Source organism: Bos grunniens, chromosome 3 (assembly GCF_055505025.1).
Source record: "Bos grunniens cultivar Pamir isolate PY7600 chromosome 3, Bosgru_T2T1.0, whole genome shotgun sequence".
In the NCBI taxonomy this organism is placed as follows: domain Eukaryota; kingdom Metazoa; phylum Chordata; class Mammalia; order Artiodactyla; family Bovidae; genus Bos; species Bos grunniens.
The window spans coordinates 871,177-892,783 of record NC_141167.1 but is presented as its reverse complement, the minus strand read 5'-3'; the positions used below and the strand labels follow the sequence as shown (position 1 = coordinate 892,783).

The 21,607-nt window shown below is 55.3% G+C and overlaps 1 protein-coding gene across 2 annotated transcripts; it reads left to right on the top strand.

Moving 5' to 3' along the window:
- Positions 1-392: 392 nt before the first annotated feature.
- Positions 393-17,388, top strand: ING5 (inhibitor of growth family member 5). 2 transcript variants are annotated; one of them, XM_086374214.1, is made up of 8 exons: positions 393-448; positions 2,574-2,645; positions 8,070-8,236; positions 9,485-9,596; positions 9,759-9,852; positions 12,345-12,480; positions 12,625-12,686; positions 14,327-17,388. In XM_086374214.1, exons 1-8 carry the CDS (start codon positions 412-414, stop codon positions 14,367-14,369), a joined length of 723 nt encoding a protein of 240 aa, XP_086230340.1. In that variant the 5' UTR covers positions 393-411; the 3' UTR covers positions 14,370-17,388. The 2 variants fall into 2 exon arrangements, with proteins under 2 accessions (XP_086230340.1, XP_086230344.1); XM_086374218.1 differs by lacking the exon at positions 393-448 and adding an exon at positions 1,031-1,215.
- Positions 17,389-21,607: the final 4,219 nt, after the last annotated feature.

The window sequence follows — 21,607 nt, the reverse complement described above, 5'->3', positions numbered from 1 at the left end:
GCTGTACATTTCCCTACATCCTGACTTTGTATAATGCAGGTAAAGCTGGCAAAACAGTGAACGCGTTCCCCCTTTTACATGTCCGCCTGGGGTTTAGAACGCCGGCCCCCGCCAGGCGGCCCTGGGAATCGCAGGCTCCGGGCCCGCGGGCCCCGGAAGTCGCCCCTCCAGGCGCTACGCGCGCTCCCGGGCCCTCGGCCGAGCACCCGACCCGCCCGCCCGCCAGGGCCGCCCAGCCCGCCCAGCCCCCGCGCGAGGTCGCGCGCGGCCCGGCCGGAAGCCGAGGCGGGGGCCCCGCCCGGCCGGCGCCCAATCAGCGCGCGTGGCTCATTAATAGTGACTAGACGGCCCCGCCCCCGGCCCTCGCGGCGCCGCCGCCCGCGCAGACCCGGAGCGCGGCCGCGGACGAAGATGGCGACCGCCATGTACTTGGAGCACTACCTGGACAGTAAGCGCCCCGCGCACCTCCCCGGCCCGCCGCCCGCGCCCCGCCGCCCCTGCCGCGCTTCCCCGAGCGCCGGGCTCCGCGCGCGGGCCCCGGGGCACGCGGGGGCGGCGGGGCGGCCGGAAGGCGGCGGGGGCGGCGGGGGCGCGCGGGGCGGGCGGGGCGGCGAGGGAGGGGCGCGGGGCGGGCGGCGCGGGGCACCGCCGGCACGGCCGCGCCAATTCCAGGTGCGTCACGGCGGGGCGGGGCCGGAGCCGCGGGGCGGGGCTCGGGCGGCCCGGCCCCGCCTTGCCGACGGCCACGCCCACCTTCTTGCAGGCCCCGCCCTCCCCGCCCTTGAACCCAGCCTCCTGGGCGGGACCCCTCCCCTTATCGGCTGGGCTCCGCTCACCTCCCTGTCGGGCCCGCCCCCTCTGGCCAGGCCCCGCCCCTCCGAGCCCAGCCCGCCTTGGGGGCGGGACTGGCACACCAATGGTTGAGTCCCAATCGCCTGGGACTCTGAGTCGGGTTTGGGGGTCCCAGGGCCTCGGGGTTCTGGGTTCTGTGCCTGCTTGTGCTGTGACCTAGCTTGTGCCTCACTTCCAGGCCTCAGTTCGTGCATCTATCTGCAAGGCATGCAGGCGCAGAGGGTCACTGAGGGTACCGGTCCGTGCCCAGGGGCTGGGGGCGCTACTTACTGGCCTGGGTTAAGGTGTTCAAGGCAGGGGTCATCGTCGTGGCCAGATGTCCCGACGCGTTGCACATGTCCTCTCTGGAGAACTCCTGAGCAGGTGGCTTTTTTCCTCCACATTTCACAGAGCATGTGATGCTGCCTGCAGAAGCCACGTAGCTTGTTAAGGTCTCTTGCTTGATAGCGGCGATCCCGCATTGGAGTCCTTCGTTCTGACTCCATTCTGGCCTCCGCTGGGGCATGGCCTGGGGAGGGGGAGGCTGGTGGGTGTTGGGCCCCATGGCTCTAGAGCACTGTGCTGTACTGGGAATTTTCACAGCCCCCAGACCCCCACGTGAGGTTGTTGAGAGTAGGGATTGAACTTCTCTGGAGAAGACTGTGGTGATCCACAGGGATCACCCAGTCCTTGCCCAGCCTGAACACAGGTCCTGGGTGGGAGAGCACCCAGGTGCCTGGGGGGGGGGGTGGGCACTGCGGCTTACCCTCCTCTTTCCTGGTGCTTTCTGGTGGGTCCCACGAGGAGAGTCCGAGGAATATGATTCCTGGCCTTTGCGGGGCACCGTGTGAAGGCTTGGGGACAGAAGCCCCTGCTCACTCCCTAAGCACCTGCTGTGGACCAGGAATTTTCCTGGGACACGCTCTCAGATGGGGCAGGTGGAGTTTTTAAACATTCACTGGAGTTTAAAGGTCATGAAGGAGCCTAGCACATCTGAGGTGCAGGGGCACTGCTGCTGTGGGAACCCTGGGGGGTCCCACAGAGAGGCTCTGAGGGGTCCGCTTGCTGTCTGCTGAGCCGGGGAGCCCGGGGGCTTAAGCAGCAACTTTGTTTGATGAGAGGGGCCCATCCTGGCTGCAGGCAGGGGGCGGGCTTGGCCTGGACCAGGAGCCTGGCAGTGGGGACAGCAGACCAGTGTGGTGCAGGGTTGTCACTGTGCTGCCCCTCCTGGTCTGTTTGATTTTAAATAAACTCTCGTAAAATGGGAAACTCAGTCCATCTGTGGTACTGGCCCCATTTCAGGTGCTCAGGAGCCCCGTGTGGCCAGTGCCTCTGTGTTGGGCAGCTCCATCTTTGTATCACGTTCCCCCACGCAGCCCCGGTTGGCACTTCCCGGTGCCCCAAGTTCAGAGTCAAGTTTGAGGAGGACCCCGGGGTTTGGGCTTATTCGCTGGGAGGGGGTGTCTGCAAGGGAGGAGTGGCCTGGGGTCTGGGGTGGGAAGGTCGCGTGGGCGCCCTCTGTCCTCTTTGACTCTGACTTCTTGAGTTTCTGACCGGCACTCAAGCACGTCAGCCTGTACCAGGGTGTGTTCAGTGTTCAGAGCACGTCCCTGGAAAAAGATACCCTGATTCTTCTTGTTTCCGAACCCTAAGAAACAGAAGCTGGAGTGGGCTTATCCCTTGTAGCCTTGAGGTGTGAAGCTTGGAAGGTGAGTGTTTGTCCTGCTGTGTCTGTGTTTCAGGTATCGAGAACCTTCCCTGTGAGCTTCAGAGGAACTTCCAGCTGATGCGAGAGCTGGACCAGAGGACGGAAGGTGGGTGCAGGGCCCTGGGGGTGGTGCTGCGGGCGTGGGGTCATGTCTCAGAGAGAGTGCCGGGTCTGTGCAATCAGATGGAGTCCCTGGTGCTCCTACGTTTCTTCGTTATAACCCTAGTCCCCTCCTTGCAGTTAAAGTGTTTGTTACCTTCTCTTTAAAAGACTTCTCTTTTCACTCTCTGTGTGTATAGTTATATATATATATATATAGTTATACAGTGCTCTTGGATCTTTTGGTATGTAACTCCTTATTTCTAAGCAGCTCATTTTTGCTGCATTTCTTACTTTATTTCCTTTTGGTTTTAGACTTTAGCTGTTCGATTATTACAGAAAGTGAAGATTGACGTCTCTGGTTGCGCCCAGCCAGCTCATGTGCACACAGCTCCTTCCCGCCATCTCCTGGGTGTCGTGGGCCGGGGTTCACGCTGTACTGACGCTGTGTGCGTCCCCTGGGTGTCGTGGGCCGGGGTTCACGCTGTACTGACGCTGTGTGCGTCCCCTGGGTGTCGTGGGCCGGGGTTCACGCTGTACTGACGCTGTGTGCGTCCCCTGGGTGTCGTGGGCCGGGGTTCACGCTGTACTGACGCTGTGTGCGTCCCCTGGGTGTCGTGGGTCGGGGTTCACGCTGTACTGACGCTGTGTGCGTCCCCTGGGTGTCGTGGGCCGGGGTTCACGCTGTACTGATGCTGTGTGCGTCCCCTGGGTGTCGTGGGCCGGGGTTCACGTTGTACTGACGCTGCGTGCGTCAGGGCCCCTGTATTGGTAGCGGACCATCTGCTGTGCGCACGCGCCCTGTCTGGCCTGACTTTCTCTCGGCGTCCCTCCCTGCTCTGCTGCTCGGCTGGTCTCCCACGTTCCCGGTGCGCTGCGCCAGGCACCTGCCAGGCCTCTGTGTGTCCCACACGGGGCCGCCGCAGCTCACCGGCGGGTCTGCTGTGCACGCCTTGCCCCAGGCCTTCCTCCCTCTGCTGTTCCTCCACGCGGAGCCCTGTTTGCTAGGTTGCTAAGCGTGCTGCGTCTTGATTTGCCCCTTTGTTTCAGGGGAGCCTTTTCTCTGGGAGCTCCTGGGAAAAGGGTAGAGAGGAAGGTGAATAATGTTGCGTATCTGAAACTGCAGCAGCGAGTAGTTGGCTGGGTATAGAATCCCAGATTGACGGGCATTTCCCCCAGAGCGCAGCAGGTGCTGCTGTGTCGTCTCCAGGTGGCGACTGAGACGGCCACTGTCGTTTGCATTCCTGATGCTTTGAAGATGTGATCTTTATTTCCACTTTTCTCTGTATCTGTGACGTTTGACATTTGATGATGTGCTTGGGCATGGACACTTTTTTCACACGTCGTGTTGGGCATATACTTTATGATATTGGAATAACTGGTTTTTGACTGAGGTACAGCCTTCTGAGTAGTGAATACAGAGACGTATTTTATTGTGAGATAGACCACTTACATTCAGAAATAAGCGTTCATTTCAGCTCAGTCACTCAATCATGTTAAGACTCTTTGCGACCCCATGGACTGCAGCACGCCAGGCCTCCCTGTCCATCACCAACTGCCGGAGTTCACTCAGACTCATGCCCATCAAGTCAGTGATGCCATCCAGCCATCTCATCCTCTGTCGTCCCCTTCTCCCACCTTCAATCTTTCCCAACATCAGGGTCTTTTCCAGTGAGTCAGCTCTTCACATCAGGTGGCCAAAGTATTGGAGTTTCAGCTTCAACATCAGTCCTTCCAATGAACACTCAGGACTGATCTCCTTTAGGGTGGACTGGTTGGATCTCCTTGCAGTCCAAGGGACTCTCAAGAGTCCTCTCCAACACCACAGTTCAGAAGCATCAGTTCTTCTGTGCTCAGCTTTCTTTATAGTCCAACTCTCACATCCATACATGACCACTGGAAAAACCATAGCCTTGACTAGACGGACCTTTGTTGGCAAAGTAATGTCTCTGCTCTTTAACATGCTGTCTAGGTTGGTCATCAGTTTCCTTCCAAGGAGTAAGCGTCTTTTAATTTCATGGCTGCAGTCACCATCCACAATGATTTTGCAGCCCCAAGAAGTAAAGTCTGCCACTGTTTCTCCATCTATTTGCCATGAAGTGATGGGACCAGACACCATGATGTTAGTTTTCTGAATGTTGAGCTTTAAGCCAACCTCTTCAGTCTCCTCTTTCACTTTCATCAAGAGGCTCTTTAGTTCCTCTTCACTTTCTGCCATAAGGGTGGTGTCATCTGCATATCTGAGGTTATTGATATTTCTCCCGGCAATCTTGATTCAAGCTTGTGCTTCATCCAGCCCAGCGTTTCTCATGATGTACTCTGCATAGAAGTTAAATAAGCAGGGTGACAATATATAGCCTTGACATACTCCTTTTCTTATTTGGAACCAGTCTGTTGTTCCAAGTCCAGTTCTAACTGTTGTTTCCTGACCTGCATATAGGTTTCTCAAGAGGCAGATCAGGTGGTCTGGTGTTCCCATCTCTTTCAGAATTTTCCACAGTTTATTGTGATCCACATAGTCAAAGGCTTTGGCATAGTCAATAAAGCAGAAATAGATGTTTTTCTGGAACTCTCTTGCTTTTTCGATGATGCAGCAGATGTTGGCAATTTGATCTCTGGTTCCTCTGCCTTTTCTAAATCCAGCTTGAACATCTGAAAGTTCATGGTTCACATATTGCTGAAGCCTGGCTTGGAGAATTCTGAGCATGACTTTACTAGCATGTGAGATGAGTGCAATTGTGCGGTAGTTTGAGCATTCTTTGGCATTGCCTTTCTTTGGGATTGGAATGAAAATGGACTTTTCAGTCCTGTGGCTACTGCTGAGTTTTCCAAATTTGCTGGCATATTGAGTGCAGCAGTTTAATGGCATCTTAGGATTTGAAATAGCTCAACTGGAATTCCATCACCTCCACTAGCTTTGTTCGTAGTGATGCTTCCTAAGGCCCACTTGACTTCCCATTCCAGGATGTCTGGCTCTAGGTGGGTGATCACAGCATCATGATTATCTGGGTTGTGAAGATCTTTTTTGTACAGTTCTTCTGTGTATTCTTGCCATCTCTTAATATCTTCTGCTTCTATTAGATCCATACCATTTTTGTCCTTTATCGAGCCCATCTTTGCATGAAGTGTTCCCTTGGTATCTCTAGTGTTTCCCATCCTGTTGTTTTCCTCTATTTCTTTCATTGATCGTTGAGGAAAGCTTTCTTATCTCTCCTTGCTTTTCAAAGGAACTCTGCATTCAAATCTTTGCTTTTCTCCTTTATTTTTTGCTTCTTTTCTTTTCACAGCTATTTGTAAGACCTCCTCAGACAGCCATTTTGCTTTTTTGCATTTCTTTTGCATGGGGATTGTCTTGTTCCCTGTCTCCTGTACAATGTCACAAACCTCAGTCCATAGTTCATCAGGCACTCTATCAGATCTAGTCCCTTAAATCTATTTCTCACTTCCACTGTATAATCATAAGCAATTTGATTTAGGTCATACCTGAATGGTCTAGTGGTTTTCCCTACTTTCTTCAATTTAAGTCTGAATTTTGCAGTAAGGAGTTCATGATCTGGGCCACAGTCCACTCCCGGTCTTGTTTTTGCTGACTATACAGAGCTTCTTCATCTTTGGCTGCAAAGAATATAATCAATCTGATTTCGGTGTTGACCATCTGGTGATGTCCATGTGTAGAGTCTTCTCTTGTGTTGTTGGAAGAGGGTGTTTGCTATGACCAGTGCATTCTCTTGGCAAAACTCTATTAGCCTTTGTCCTGCTTCATTCCGTATTCCAAGGCCAAATTTGCCTGTTACTCCAGGTGTTTCTTGACTTCCTACTTTGCATTCCAGTCCCCTGTAATAAAAAGGACATCTTTTTTGGGTGTTAGTTCTAAAAGGTCTTGTAGGTCTTCATAGAACCATTCAACTTCAGCTTCTTCAGTGTTACTGGTTGGGGCATAGACTTGGATTATAATGATATTGAATGGTTTGCCTTGGAAACAAACAGAGATCATTCTCTTGTTCTTGAGATTGTACCCAAGTACTGGATTTCAGACTCTTTTGTTGACTATGAGGGCTACTCCATTTCTTCTGAGGGATTCCTGCCCGTAGTAGTAGATATAATGGTCATCTGAGTTAAATTCACCCATTCCAGTCTATTTTAGTTCTCTGATTCCTAGAATGTCGATGTTCACCCTTGCCATCTCCTGCTTGACCACTTCCAGTTTGCCTTGATTCATGTACCTAACATTCCAGGTTCCTAAGCTATATTGCTCTTTACAGCATCGGACCATGCTTCCATCACCAGTCACATCCACAACTGGGTGTTATTTTTGCCTTGGCTCCATCCCTTCATTCTATCTGGAGTTATTTTCCCACTGATCTCCAGTAGCATATTGGGCACCTACCAACCTGGGGAGTTCCTCTTTCAGTGTCCTATCTTTTTGCCTTTTCCTGTTCATGGGGTTCTCAAGGCAAGATTACTGAAGTGGTTTAAACATTTATAAATTGCTTAGCAAATAACACCCAGAGACCCTTTCCCCAGATGGAGAAATAGAGCCCCTGGTGCCCACGGCCTGTGAGACTCCTGAGTAGGCCCTCTTCCCCTGAGGAGTGCACCCTGAGTTATCACCTGCAAGGATGGTCTTTTCGTCTCTACACTGAAGCATTAACGCCTTCGTCTGTCTCCACCCTTAATGACCATGGAATCGTCACATTGTGTGTGTTTTCCTGCGTCGTGCTTTTCTTGGTGGGATTGGCCGGTGTTGTCGTGTCTTTTTACTGCTGGGCAGTGCTGAGAGTCGGGCACGACTGAGTGCTTTCACTTTCACTTTTCACTTGCATGCATTGGAGAATGAAATGGCAACCCACTCCAGTGTTCTTGCCTGGAGAGTCCCAGGGACAGAGGAGCCTGGTGGCTGCCATCTATGGGGTTGCACAGAGCCGGACACTACTGAAGCGACTTAGCAGCAGCAGCAGCAGCAGCAGTGCTCTGTTCTGTGAATGGACTGCAGCTTATTTATCTGTTTTATCCTAGATTTGATGTTTGAGTTGTTTCCTGTTATCTGTAGTTAAGGCCATTTTCCCATGTGTATCCTGGCCTCCGAATCTTTAGGGTATGTCCCTGACAGTAGCATGCTGGTCACAGGTGAGGTGAGCACATCATTTATTCAAACAGGGACTCTTGAGAGCCCAGGGAGGCACAGTGAGCCCTTGCTGGGCAGCAGCATACACTGGGTTGTCCTGGGCACCCTGCCCCGGTCAGGGTGTCTGCCCGCGGCCCTGACCCACAGTGTCTGGGAAGGCTGTTCCCCTTGCCACAACAGGCAGCCAGTTCGAGCCAACTACTTCTTGGCTGGAACTTGCCATCGTCAGGCTTTATTGGTTGCCGGTCTGGTGAGCTTGTCCTGGATCGCACGCGGGAAATAGCTCTTCAACCATTTCTCTCTCAGATAAGAAAGCTGAGATTGACATCCTGGCTGCAGAGTACATCTCCACCGTGAAGACTCTTTCCTCGGACCAGCGAGTGGAGCACCTGCAGAAGATCCAGAGTGCCTACAACAAGTGCAAGGAGTACAGCGACGACAAGGTGCAGCTGGCCATGCAGACCTATGAGATGGTGAGTGCGGGCTGCCCCAGGCACACGCCGCGCCCCACGCGGCGGGGAACGCTGCCCAGAGCGGCAGGGCAGGCAGAGGCCAGGCTGGGGCCGAGCGATGCAGCTCGCGAAGGTGCGCCGTGGAGGGACCTGCCTCCCGGGGGCGTTGGTGTAGTCTCGTGCTCTGTGGCCTTTCGGCTGGTTCAGTTATGTGTGTGTATATATATATATTTTTGCTGTTTGTTTTTATCAGCTTTAGGTGAGGCCCTAGGGCTTGCTCTGGCGACCTCCCTCTCAGGTCTGCCTCACTTGAGGCTCATGAAGTGGCACATATGGGGTTCTGTCTGAGGTGCCCCATCCTCACCTCCCACAGCAAGAAATAGTGATTTATCAAAGCCCGAATTCAGTTGTGTTTGAGAAAGAAGCCTCTCGAAGGAGAGCTTAATGCTTATGTTTGGGGTTTTGATGCTGTAAAGCAGTAAGTCCTTTGAGTAAGCAGCCTGTCTTCCTGAGAGTTCGGTGGGATCAGCATCCTTAAGGCACTCCCATTTTCTCAGCTGTGTAACGAAGCTGAGGACTCTGGTTCACTCTGACGGGGCCATGTGGTTCCCGCTTGGGAAGCTGCCACAGGGGGCGATGGGTGGCCGTCACTGCCGGCAGGCGCTTTTCTTGTGATGACCCTGCAGCTGCTCAGCAGGAGCATCCCCTCCCTTGTTATCCTGTGTGGTCATGGGTGACGGGTGATGTCCCACCTCTTTCTCCTTCCTTCCAGCTCCATCCGGAACCTAGAACTTAAGTCGTTTTCTCCTTAAGGACCTGTGCACACTTCACATTTTACGTTAAGTTTCGGTATCTAGTGTCCTTAGCCCTTACTCCACGTCTCACAGCTGTTTCTCATCCCTTCAAGGTTTTCTCCCCAGTAGGCTTTATTCTCGGAGAAGGCAATGGCACCCCACTCCAGTACTCTTGCCTGGAAAATCCCAGGGACAGGGGAGCCTGGTGGGCTGTAGTCCATGAGGTCGCACAGAGTTGGACACAACTGAAGCGACTCAGCAGCAGCAGGCTTTATTCTGTTGATGGGTCATATGTGGGGAAAAAAGACCTTTGCATCAACTAGGAAGTAGTGGGCCTTGTTCTAGCAGAGCTTCGTTAATTCAGGACTCAGCCTAGGGCAGACAGCATTCTTTGGCTGACGCTGGGAACGTTTGTGATTCCCAGGGCGTTTTGCCCTGAGAGCCACGCGGATTGTGTGAGTGTCCTTCCGTGCAGGTGGACAAGCACATCCGGAGGCTGGATGCAGACCTGGCTCGCTTTGAGGCGGACCTGAAGGACAAGCTGGAGGGCAGCGACTTCGAGAGTGCTGGAGGACGGGGGCTAAAAAGCAAGTCTTAATTTTTCTTCATTTTGTTACTATTAACCTTGGAGTTTTGAAGAGTTTTGTCTGATAAGTGTGTTAGGGATATCATGGTAAATACTTTATTTGGGTAAACCTTGTCCTGCCTCAGGAATTCTGTGAACAAAGTTGGGGTCTTTCTTGTTTCAGAAGGTCGAGGTCAGAAAGAAAAGAGGGGCTCCAGGGGTCGTGGTAGGAGGACCTCAGAAGATGACACCCCAAAGAAGAAGAAGCATAAAGGAGGGTGAGAGGTGCTTTTTTTCTTTTTCCCCAGAGAACGTTGGTGTTTGCTCAGGATGATACCACCAGTTACTGCTGAGGCTGCAGACGTGCTCACCTGAGCAGGTGTGCCGTGGCCCCTCCCCCCTCACCTGTGTTAGGTGTGCTGATCTGATATCCTTCTGAATCCGAGGTTCCACATCCAAGGGTCACATAATACTGTAGCACGTATTTACTGAAAAAAATCTACACATAGGTGGAATCACCCAGTTCAGACCCATGTTGCTCAAGGATCAGCTGTTAATTTCACATATTGTGATTTTTGTTCTAGAACATCATTTGACTCCTTTTTTTTGTTTTACAGATTTTAGTTCTGTTTTGAAACGTCTCCATACATGAATGTCTTAGTTACGCTTCTTCCGTAACATGTATCTAAAGCCCTTCTTTGTTCATCTAAACACCCAGTCTGCTGTACATTTGATGCTTTTTGCACACGCACCTCCTGGTTGGTGGTGTTTAGCCTCTTATATCATGTCTGACTCTCTACAACCCTGTGGACTCTGCCCACCAGGCTTTTCTGTCCATGGGATTTCCCAGGCAAGAACCTGCCGACTAGGGATCAAACCCATGTCTGCTGCATTGGCAGGTGGCTTCTTTACTGCTGACCCAGCAGAAAAGCCCTCCTGGTGACCACTCCTGTGTTCTTGGTTCCTTAGGGCACACGGTTTTCTCCTCGTCTGACCTTGCGGGCGTACGCAGGTCGTGGAGAGGGCAGCGCCTGCGCTTCCCAGAGGGCTCGCCCTCGTGTGGCGCAGGTGGACGGAGCTGGGTGGGGGATGGTGGAAAGGTGGTGAGGCGGGGAAGCCACAGCGCCTGTCTGCCGCCTGCGGGCGAGGCTCTCCTGCTGCTCCCCGGGTTGGTCACGGGGCCTGGGAAGCTGGCTGGTTGGAGTCCAGGGGCTGGGCTCTGCAGCCTCTGTGTGGCAGGGTTCGGTAGATGGACCGTGGGTGTGGCTGTGGGCAGGTCCTGCGGTGTCAGAGCGGTCCCGTGGGCAGCAAGGCCTCCGCTGCACCCAGCAGGTGCTGCCTGCCCCCTGCCCTCCACAGCCCTCGCGTGTCTGTACCCATGACACGGTGGTGTGCGGGCTTGCCTTTCCCCGTGGTGGCAGGGCTTCCTGCTCCTTCCTGCTCAGGACCTGGGATCAGGCGGGCATCCTCTTGTGTCCCTTTGTCTCCACGAGTCCCCTTGGAGGGATGAGACTCCAGCTCCCGAGTGCAGGGGCGCCTCCCCGGGGGGCACGTGCCTGGCCGCGCAGAGCCCGGGTGAGCCCCGTGGTCCCAGCACCCTGAGGGCCCGCAGCGTTCCCTTGGCCGCTGTCCGTATCACAGCGGGTGAGCTGGGGCCGTCGGGGGCGACATGGCCGGAGCCCTCGGTGAGGAGGCTGGGCCCAGTGGCCCTCCTGAACCGCATCATCCCCGCGGCCGCCTGGCCGAGCACAGGACCCCGCAGGCCGAGAGAGAGCCCCCTGGCCGGCGGGCCCGTCTGTGGCTGTGCTTGAAGCAGTTGGAAAGCCCCGGGTCGAGCTACGTCTCTCTGATGTTTACAGAGAGGAAGTCTCTTCTCAGAGATGGATACAGAGTCCTCACAGAGGAGGCCTCAGAGCGTCCCTGCCGACGTGGGCCGTGTCAGGGGGCCGGGGTGCAGCTGACTGGGGCGCGGTGCCCGAGGAAGGGGCGAGCAGTCAGTCACTCTGGGACCTGGATCCTTTCCGTTTACCCGGTCGGTGCCTTCACGTCGCCTGGTCGGCCGCTGCCTCTTAGCTTTCCCTTTGCTGGTTCCTCCTGTGATGCGCCATCTCTTTAGCAGATGAATATCTGAACACACCTGTACTTTTTACCTGGGGGTAAGGGAGGGAGGGTTTTCCTTCTGTACTGATGGGAAAGTACTGTTTCACTCACTGAGCTCATGGGATTTTTTTAGAAGGCTGAAACCCACATGAGTCGATTCCCCCCGAGCCCCTTCCCTCCCTGCAGCTGTGGTGCCATGGGCAGCGGTCTTGGGGGTGGCCTGGGTGCTGTGGGGGCTTGGGAGTGGTGCGGGCAGCCGCTGGGTGCAGGGTGGTGGGCTGCTTCCTGGGGCCAGCAGGTAAAGTGGCCCCGAGGATGGGGTGGCTCTGGTGCCGCTTGGTTCCCGAGAGGCAGAGCCCAGGGGAGGCTGGGGGCAAGGTCGCCTGCAGTTCTGGGCTGAAGGTGCCAGTGGAGTCGGGCGGTGGGCGGAGCTGCAGGGCTGCACGGACACCGGGTATCCGGGTGGGCTCGGGGGTGCTCTCGGGTGTCGCACTGGTGGTCATGCCGTCGGCCTTAGGGCAGGGGTGGGGCTGGAGCAGGCCTGCTCGCTGGGCGACTGCTCTGCACACGTGAACACCTGCTCCACACTGGCCCGCGCTGCTTGGCCGCGCCCTTGCCGGGCGCCCTTGGGGTCAGTTTGTCCCCAACCCCCCGCCTGTCGCCCCCGCAGGTCAGAGTTCACCGACACCATCCTATCTGTGCACCCCTCTGACGTGCTGGACATGCCCGTGGACCCGAACGAGCCCACCTACTGCCTCTGCCACCAGGTGTCCTACGGGGAGATGATCGGCTGCGACAACCCAGACGTGAGCATGGGCCGGGCCGGGCCGGGCTGGGCAGCGGGCGGGAGGGCGGCACTGACCACCGCCTCTGTACGAGAGTGCGGGCCGCAGGCCAGGTGGGTGGGCGGCGGGCGGGCGGCACTGACCGCTTGCTCCCTCTCCCTGCAGTGCCCCATCGAGTGGTTTCACTTTGCCTGTGTGGACCTGACCACGAAGCCCAAAGGAAAATGGTCAGTATGGCGCCAGCCTTGTTTGTGGGCTGGGCGGGGGGGCCTGCCTGCTGCGCCCGTCCTGGTGCCTGGGGCTGAGCTGCAGAGGCACAGCTCCCTGCCTTACCCAGGGTTGTGGCTGTCATCACCGCTGTGTGACAGTGACCTCGAGTCACATGGGTTTGAACCACTTCCACGCGGCTGTTTCTCAGTGGTAAACACCACAGTACCGCGAGCTCCCTGGTGGGCGGAACCCGCGGATGGGAACCCGGGTGTGAGGAGCCGTGGGTGGGGACGGCTGCTGGCGCCCTGACCCCCGCCTTGTGCAAGGTGGGCCTCCCTCCGACAGCAGCCGCTCTGGCTCTCGAGGGAGGCAGAGGTGACTGTAGGTCTAGACAAGGCAGGAAGGACTCTCCCTGGGGAAGCTCTGATGGCAGCTGAGGGCCAGGCTCGGGCTGGGCGCCCCTGGAGCCGGGGCCTCCGTCCCGGGGGAGGTGTGGGCGGCCGCAGCTCTGCTGTGTGTGAGAGCCTGGTCCCACTGGCTGGGCCGAGCACAGGCCTGGGGACGCTGCCCCCCGTGCTTCCACCTGTTCCCGGCTCCCTCCAGTGACACCGTGTGTGGACACGGAGCATGGGCTGCTTGAGGGACGTCCGCGTCATCTGCCTGCAGTGGACGGCTGGGCGGGGGCTGCAGGCACATCTCAGAGCCACGCGTGGTGTCCACCCGGCCAGGCCCTGGCAGGCAGAGCCAGCGGAATCTGGTGGCCCGGAGCAGGCTCAGTGTGGGATGGGGTGGGGTCCTGTGCTGAGCCCCCCGGGAAGAAGGGGAGTGTGGGCTAGCTCTGGGGCGGGAGGCAGGCAGGGCGACTTGGGTTTGATTTTGGACGTGGTGGGTTTGAGTTGTTTGCAGGACTTTGCTGGTAGGTGCTAGAAGATTGTTCCCTACTGTGTGGGCGCGGTTCAGGGAGCAGCACACGCTGGGCGGACGTGGGGCGGGGCCGGGTGGGGTGGGGCCCACCCGCCAGCCGCTTGACCCTTGGCCTCCCTGTCTCCCTTCAGAGGGGGCAGAGTACAGGCGGCTTCCCACCTGGTCTGCGTCCTGAGCCTGCATCCGAGCCTGTGCTCTGTGACCCTCAGTGCAGTGAGGCTTCTGGCCCCCCACCCTGGGGCGGGCGGGCTGCGGTCAGGCCCCAGACCAAGTGCTGGGAGCCAGGGTTCGGGAGGCCGCATCGTAGGCGCGTCAGCTGTTCCCTAGGAGGGGCCTCGGGAAGCTGTGTGCACAGGGTCGTGGGGCCGCTGAGCCCCCTGGGGCAGGGCAGGGGTCTGCGCCTGCCTGGCGGGGCTGCCTGGCACCTCCAGCGTGCCCCCTCGAGTGCTCGCTTCCTGTGTGGTCCCATGGGCCCTGTGCTCGCACCGGGAGCGCTGCTGAGCTTGGGCGACAGGAGTGCTCGAGTGTGCACGCCGCTCGCTCGCTGACTCGGGTCTTCCCTGGCCTCAGCACGGACGTCGGGCAGACCTCCCCCCACGGCAGGGTTGCGCCATCTGCGTCTGGGTCTCCGTGCCGGCACCGTGGCCACAGCGTCCCGCTGTCCCGGGAGACCGGGAGATGGGGCCTGGCCTCCCGCCTTCCGGGGCCCCTGACGGCGCCTTTCTCGTCACAGGTTCTGTCCCCGCTGTGTTCAGGAGAGGAGGAAGAAGAAGTGAGGCCGGGGCGGACGCTGGGCAAGACGAGCGCGTTAGCGTGTTCCCTCATTCATGTTGCAATATTTTACATTTATTTTAAAACTACCTTGTTTCCAACGATATTTAATAACTCAACGGCCAGTTGTCATTCTGGATGTTTCCTTGAACAGACGAGAAGCCACCTGAGCCCTGTTGCACAGAGAAGCAATCTTAGGGGACTTGCCACAGTGACTCAGATCTCGTGACTTTTGTACAGACCCCAGGCCCTGAGCATGGTGGTCACCCCTGGTGGCCCCGGGACTCCGTGGGGTGCGTGGCTGGTGCACTGCCGTCGCGTGGCATTTGGAGCCATGAGCCCTGGCGTCTGGCTGGCTTCCTGGGGCGGCTTGCCAAGGCCCCAGTGCCACCGCGGGCACCTCTGAGCCTTGCTGGGAGCCCAGGGTGCGCCCGGAAGTGCCAGCTCTCCCCGGGGGTTCCGCCTCGCTGTGCACTGCCTTTGCGTTTGAACTGCCTGTTCCCTCCATGAGGGGTTTTCTTTCCAGAGTAAACAACTCACCACTAGCAAACGGGCTGTGGGTGCCGTGACCGGTACGGATAAGAGACGGTCGAGCGGAAGGCCGATGGCCCGTTTCTCCGGGAATTCTGACTCTGTGCTGTGAAGATGAGTTATCGTGGTAGCGTGAAGATAGTGGTCTGTGTGAGTATGAAGTGAGCCCAGGCTGCCGGGAGCTGACCTGAGGCCTGCTGACTTGCACAGCAGGTCAGCCGCTTAGACTGAGAGGTGACTATTATGTGATGTGATTTCTGAGCCTCCCGTGCCGCAGGAGCAGTTCTGCACGAAGTGAGGAAACCCGCGTGTCTTTACTCCCCAATCAGCACGTGGTCTTGGACCCGCCTTGCTGGTCACAGTGTGGGTGGTCCAGGCGTGGACGCCCTGCGTGGCTTCTGCAGGCATCCTGTCCCCTGAGGCCGTCCAGGCGTGTGTTTGGAAGACGGTGGGCATGGTGGCTCTGCCTCAGGCCCGGGGTCCGCGACAGACTGGAGGCCCAGCTTCCCGGCATGGACAAAGCACATCCTGTCTGTGAGGAGGGCCATCGACAGGAACCCACCTGCTTCCCCCTGACAGCCGCCCGTCCTGTGCGCTTCCGAGAGAGGAGACAGCGGGCAGGAGCCGCAGAGGCCGTGTCCTGTGGGGCCACTGCCCGCGGGGCAGCTACCATCCGGCAGGCGACGGGGGCCACCCTGGGTCTGCATCCGAGCGCCCTGCGTCTGACCCAGTCCTCGCCAGAGGGAGCTGGGAGGCGGCGGGCGGTCTGTGCAGCGTGTGGCCCCCGGGGCTCCCGTGGGCCGGTGCGGGGTCTGGCCGCGGCTGCCCCTCGGCCCCGGGCTCGTCCCGGCCACGCAACGTTCCTGAGGAAGGGCCCGCTGGCACCCTCAGCCTCTGCCTTGGCTGGAAACCCTGGGGGAGTTGGTGTTTAGTAACTTAGGTTTTTGTTAGCATGGATGTTTAAAGATTAGGGGAGTAAATTGTGGAAAAGTTTTTTTTCACTCCTTTACCAGTTTTTGTGGAGAAGATAGGTAAGTACAGTACACTTGTGGTGATTCCTCATACGCTCATTTCACCTTCCACCCATTCACACCACTGTGCCCACGGGACGGGGGATTTGTGGACACAGGTGGACGGCGGTCCTGAGCCTCAGCGGGGTGCCTGCCGCCCTGGCCGTTCCCCAGGAGGGTGACTGACTTCCCTGCTGGAAGCTTTCGTTTAAAGTTGGCTGGTGTTGCCCTGCTTGTCACCGTGTAATGTGCCATCTGTGCACCTTTTTGGGAAAGTTTCTGTGCTTATATGTTTCCAGTGTTTACTTTTGCTGGTTACAGTAATATCACTGAAATAACATGCACGTAGCTTTGGAGAAAATGGAAAACACGAGCAGGAGAGAGAGGGTCCCCGGGACGTTTTTGGGCCCCGGCCGAATGCCTCCTGACCATGCCGCTGCCCGCGAGGCGGAAGATGCGGGGGAGGCCCTGTGGTCGGGAGCGTCCGGCCCGCGCTGCTCGCCCCTCGCCTGCCGCCCCCGTCAGGACGAGACGCTCGCTGGTCTCGGGCGCTGGCGCCGGGGGCAGGCTGGCACTGCCGCAGCATTCCTGAGCCAGCGAGGGCGCGGGCCCCCAGGGTCCTCGGAGTCTGCTTGTGAGGGAAGAGACTTCTCGTGCAGAGAAGTGGCGCCGTCCGTCTCCAGTGCTGCTCGTACCCATCAGCAGTGGTTGAAACATCCACTGGTTTTCCCGCAGGAGAGCATGCGCTGCGTAGTAGGAGCAGGTGTTAAGCCGTGCCCCCGCCTCTGCGGCGGAGCTTGAGGGGCTCACGGCTGGCACACAAGGCCTGTGACTGTCCCTGCCGCGGGCTGGGCCCCTGAGCAGGCGGACGCGATCCTGGTGCTGGCAGGGCCACCTGAGCCGGGCGGCCCCCGTCTGCCCCAAGGCGGCAGCCTTCCAGATGCAGCTCCTGGGCAGTTGCGGGGGCGTGTGGGGCACTGGCCGGCTGCCTGTCAGTCCTGCCTCCTGACCCGTCGCCGGCAGCCCTCGGCCAGGACTGCTTCGAGCAATAACACTGTCCAAGGAGCAGCTTCCCCGCGTGCCAGGGACTGCCCTGTGCGGGGCTGGGACACTTAGCGTTTCAGGCTTTCCTCGGCTTTTCGTGAACAGTGTGGTTGGTCTTCATTACCTGTGCCGAGAGGAATTTTAAAGTGGGAAGTCTAAGAAAAGCGTTCTCATTCAGGAGAGAGCTCTGTGAAGTTTCCTCCCCGCTGGTATGTATCTGTGGTGTTCATCTTACCACATCTCATCCAAAAGATGGTGCAGCTTTAACCTGAACGTTACGTTGTGTTTTCAAGGAATTATTATTGATGTTCTCTTTGTAAAAGAAAGAAATATTGTAAATCTTTTTATTAAATGATGTAAAGATGTATATCTGTATTTTTGGATCATGTTATAGATGATGGATATATTGTTTAACGAATAAAGTATTTTTTGGAACAAACATTTGAGAATGCATCATTTCTGGAAATAAGACTTCAGCATCGTGTCGAGAGCTGGGACCGGATGCCGTGTGGACTCTTGAAGGGGGCGTGCAGTGGGCAGAGTGGGTGAGTCCCGCCGGGGCCTGGGTGGGATCCTGGGCCTCAGCTGTCTCATGGCGTCCGAAGGCGGTCCCAAGCTCATGAGAAAGACGTGTTCTTAGTGAGGGCACTGGGGGTCGCTTCCTAGGGGCATAAGGTGTCTCCTCTGGAACAGAAGCTTCGCCTTCTAGACCTGCTTGGGTGCCAGGGCCCTGTGGGAACTAAACCTCTCTGAGGACATTTCCTTGACGAGTGCTAACAGTCCGCATCCAGAAAGCCAGCTCCGTCACCACGGTGAAAGCATGGCTGGGCACCCATTTCCAGATGACGCCCCGTTCCCAGACTTGGGTCCTTGCTGGAAGGGAGGCTGTGGCTCTGGAGGAGGGCCTGTGACCTGCCTCTGCCCTCACTGTCCCCCACGTGCCCCAGGGGTGCCTGCCTGGGAGGAGGAGGAGGCTGGGCGCTTTGCTGCGGGGGTGGGGAGCTCAGGTGCATTGCTGCGGGTTCCCAGGGGCCAGGATGCCACTGGTCTGTGGTCAGAGTGAGGTCTGTGGTGATCGAGTGGTAAGGTGACATTGTTCTGGATGGCTGCCCAGGCCCCTCTGGTTACCTTCCCAGTGTCTGTGTCATTCAAATAGATGGACTTGACCACTGGCAGGATGGCCACGCCGACCTGTGGAGTGAGGACTGTCATGGTAGGAAGGGCCAGGGGGAAGTCTCTAGAGTGTTCTCTCCCTGCCGGAGCATAACCCAAAGGCAGGGTGTGTCCTAGCGTGCCCCCACTGATTCACTGTGAAGAGGCAGGCAGGTCTTAGGGAAGAAGGTTTAGAGGTGGTGAGACCCCCGCTGCAGCTGCTGTTCCTGACAAAGCATCCTTACCGGAGCATAACACACGCTCTTGGCAGGCGGCAGGTGCTGGTTGTTGATCCAGTCCTTGCTTGTACTCTCTGCCAATCTGCAGGGACCACCTGGATCTCAGTTCTACTTGGCAGAACCTGCAGCACACTTTCCCAACCCAGCCTTGAGCCATGTACACACTCTGTCTGTCGTGCCCTCGGCCAGGGGTCATCATCTTAGTGTCCCACAGAACGTCCCTCCTGTCTGCTGCACCGAGGACTCTGGAGCTGGTGAGCCAGACATGTCCTGGAGCCGCCTCGGTAGGACACGGGGGCCAGAGGGTGGGAATAGAACTCTGCTCTGGGTACCAGTGACCATGTCAGCCAGCAAAGGGTAGGCGTCTGAATACTGGAACCATTTAATGGAGGATATCCAAGGGCTTTTCCTTTTTTCACAGCTATTTGTAAGGCCTCCCCAGACAGCCATTTGGCTTTTTTGCATTTCTTTTCCATGGGGATGGTCTTGATCCCTGTCTCCTGGACAATGCCACGAACCTCATTCCATAGTTCATCAGGCACTCTATCTATCAGATCTAGGCCCTTAAATCTATTTCTCACTTCCACTGTATAATCATAAGGGATTTGATTTAGGTCATACCTGAATGGTCTAGTGGTTTTCCCTACTTTCTTCAATTTAAGTCTGAATTTGGCAATAAGGAGTTCATGATCTGAGCCACATTCAGCTCCTGGTCTTGTTTTTGCTGACTGTATAAAGCTTCTCCATCTTTGGCTGCAAAGAATAAAATCAATCTGATTTCGGTGTTGACCATCTGGTGATGTCCATGTATAGAGTCTTCTCTTGTGTTGTTGGAAGAGGGTGTTTGTTATGACCACTGCGTTCTCTTGGCAAAACTCTATTAGTCTTTGCCCTGCTTCATTCTGTATTCCAAGGCCAAATTTGCCTGTTACTCCAGGTGTTTCTTGACTTCCTACTTTTGCATTCCAGTCCCCTATAATGAAAAGGACATCTTTTTTGGGTGTTGGTTCTAGAAGGTCTTGTAGGTCTTCATAGAACCGTTCAACTTCAGCTTCTTCAGCGTTACTGGTTGGGGCATAGACTTGGATTACTGTAATATTGAATGATTTGCCTTGGAAACGAACAGAGATCATTCTGTCAGTTTTGAGATTGCATCCAAGTACTGCATTTCGGACTCTTTTGTTGACCATGATGGCTACTCCATTTCTTCTGAAGGATTCCTGCCCACAGTAGTAGATATAATGGTCATCTGAGTTAAATTCACCCATTCCAGTCTATTTTAGTTCGCTGATTCCTAGAATGTCGACATTCACTCTTGCCATCTCTTGTTTGACCACTTCCAATTTGCCTTGATTCATGGACCTGACATTCCAGGTTCCTATGCAATATTGCTCTTTATAGCATCAGACCTTGCTTCTATCACCAGTCACACCCACAGCTGGGTATTCTTTTTGCTTTGGCTCCATCCCTTCATTCTTTCTGGAGTTATTTCTCCACTGATCTCCAGTAGCATATTGGGCACCTACTGACCCGTGGAGTTCCTCAGTGTCCTATCATTTTGCCTTTTCATACTGTTCATGGGGTTCTCGAGGCAAGAATACTGAAGTGGTTTGCCATTCCTTTCTCCAGTGGACCACATTCTGTCAGAAGAGAAGCGAAAAGCAAAGGAGAAAAGGAAAGATATAAGCATCTGAATGCAGAGTTCCAAAGAATAGCAAGAAGAGATAAGAAAGCCTTCTTCAGCGATCAATGCAAAGAAATAGAGGAAAACAACAGAATGGGAAAGACTAGAGATCTCTCCAAGAAAATTAAGAGATACCAAGGGAACTTTTCATGCAAAGATGGGCTCGATAAAGGACAGAAATGGTATGGACCTAACAGAAGCAGAAGATATTAAGAAGAGATGTCAAGAATACACAGAAGAACTGTACAAAAAAGATCTTCATGACCCAGCTAATCACGATGGTGTGATCACTGACCTAGAGCCAGACATCCTGGAATGTGAAGTCAAGTGGGCCTTAGAAAGCATCACTACGAACAAAGCTAGTGGAGGTGATGGCATTCCAGTTGAGCTATTCCAAATCCTGAAAGATGATGCTGTGAAAGTGCTGCACTCAATATGCCAGCACATTTGGAAAACTCAGCAGTGGCCACAGGACTGGAAAAGGTCAGTTTTCATTCCAATCCCAAAGAAAGGCAATGCCAAAGAATGCTCAAACTACCGCACAATTGCACTCATCTCACACGCTAGTAAAGTAATGCTCAGAATTCTCCAAGCCAGGCTTCAGCAATATGTGAACTGTGAACCTCCTGATGTTCAAGCTGGATTTAGAAAAGGCAGAGGAACCAGAGATCAAATTGCCAACATCCACTGGATCATGGAAGAAGGAAGAGAGTTCCAGAAAAACATCTATTTCTGCTTTATTGACTATGCCAAAGCCTTTGTGTGAATCACAATAAACTGTGGAAAATTCTGAAAGAGATGGGAATACCAGACCACCTGACCTGCCTCTTGAGAAATCTGTATGCAGGTCAGGAAGCAACAGTTAGAACTGGACATGGAACAACAGACTGGTTCCAAATAGGAAAAGGAGTACGTCAAGGCTGTATATTGTCACCCTGCTTATTTAACTTCTATGCAGAGTACATCATGAGAAACGCTGGACTGGAAGAAACACAAGCTGGAATCAAGATTGCCGGGAGAAATATCAATCACCTCAGATATGCAGATGACACCACCCCTATGGCAGAAAGTGAAGAGGAACTAAAAAGCCTCTTGATGAAAGTGCAAGTGGAGAGTGAAAAAGTTGGCTTGAAGCTCAACATTCAGAAAACGAAGATCATGGCATCCAGTCCCATCACTTCATGGGAAATAGATGGGGAAACAGTGGAAACAGTGTCAGACTTTATTTTTCTGGGCTCCAAAATCACTGCAGATGGTGACTGCAGCCATGAAATTAAAAGACACTTATTCCTTGGAAGGAAAGTTATGACCAACCTAGATAGCATATTGAAAAGCAGAGACATTACTTTGCCAACAAAGGTCCGTCTAGTCAAGGCTATGGTTTTTCCTGTGGTCAGGTATGGATGTGAGAGTTGGACTGTGAAGAAGGCTGAGCGCCGAAGAATTGATGCTTTTGAACTGTGGTGTTGGAGAAGACTCTTGAGAGTGCCTTGGACTGCAAGGAGATCCAACCAGTCCATTCTGAAGGAGATCAACCCTGGGATTTCTTTGGAAGGAATGATGCTAAAGCTGAAACTGCAGTA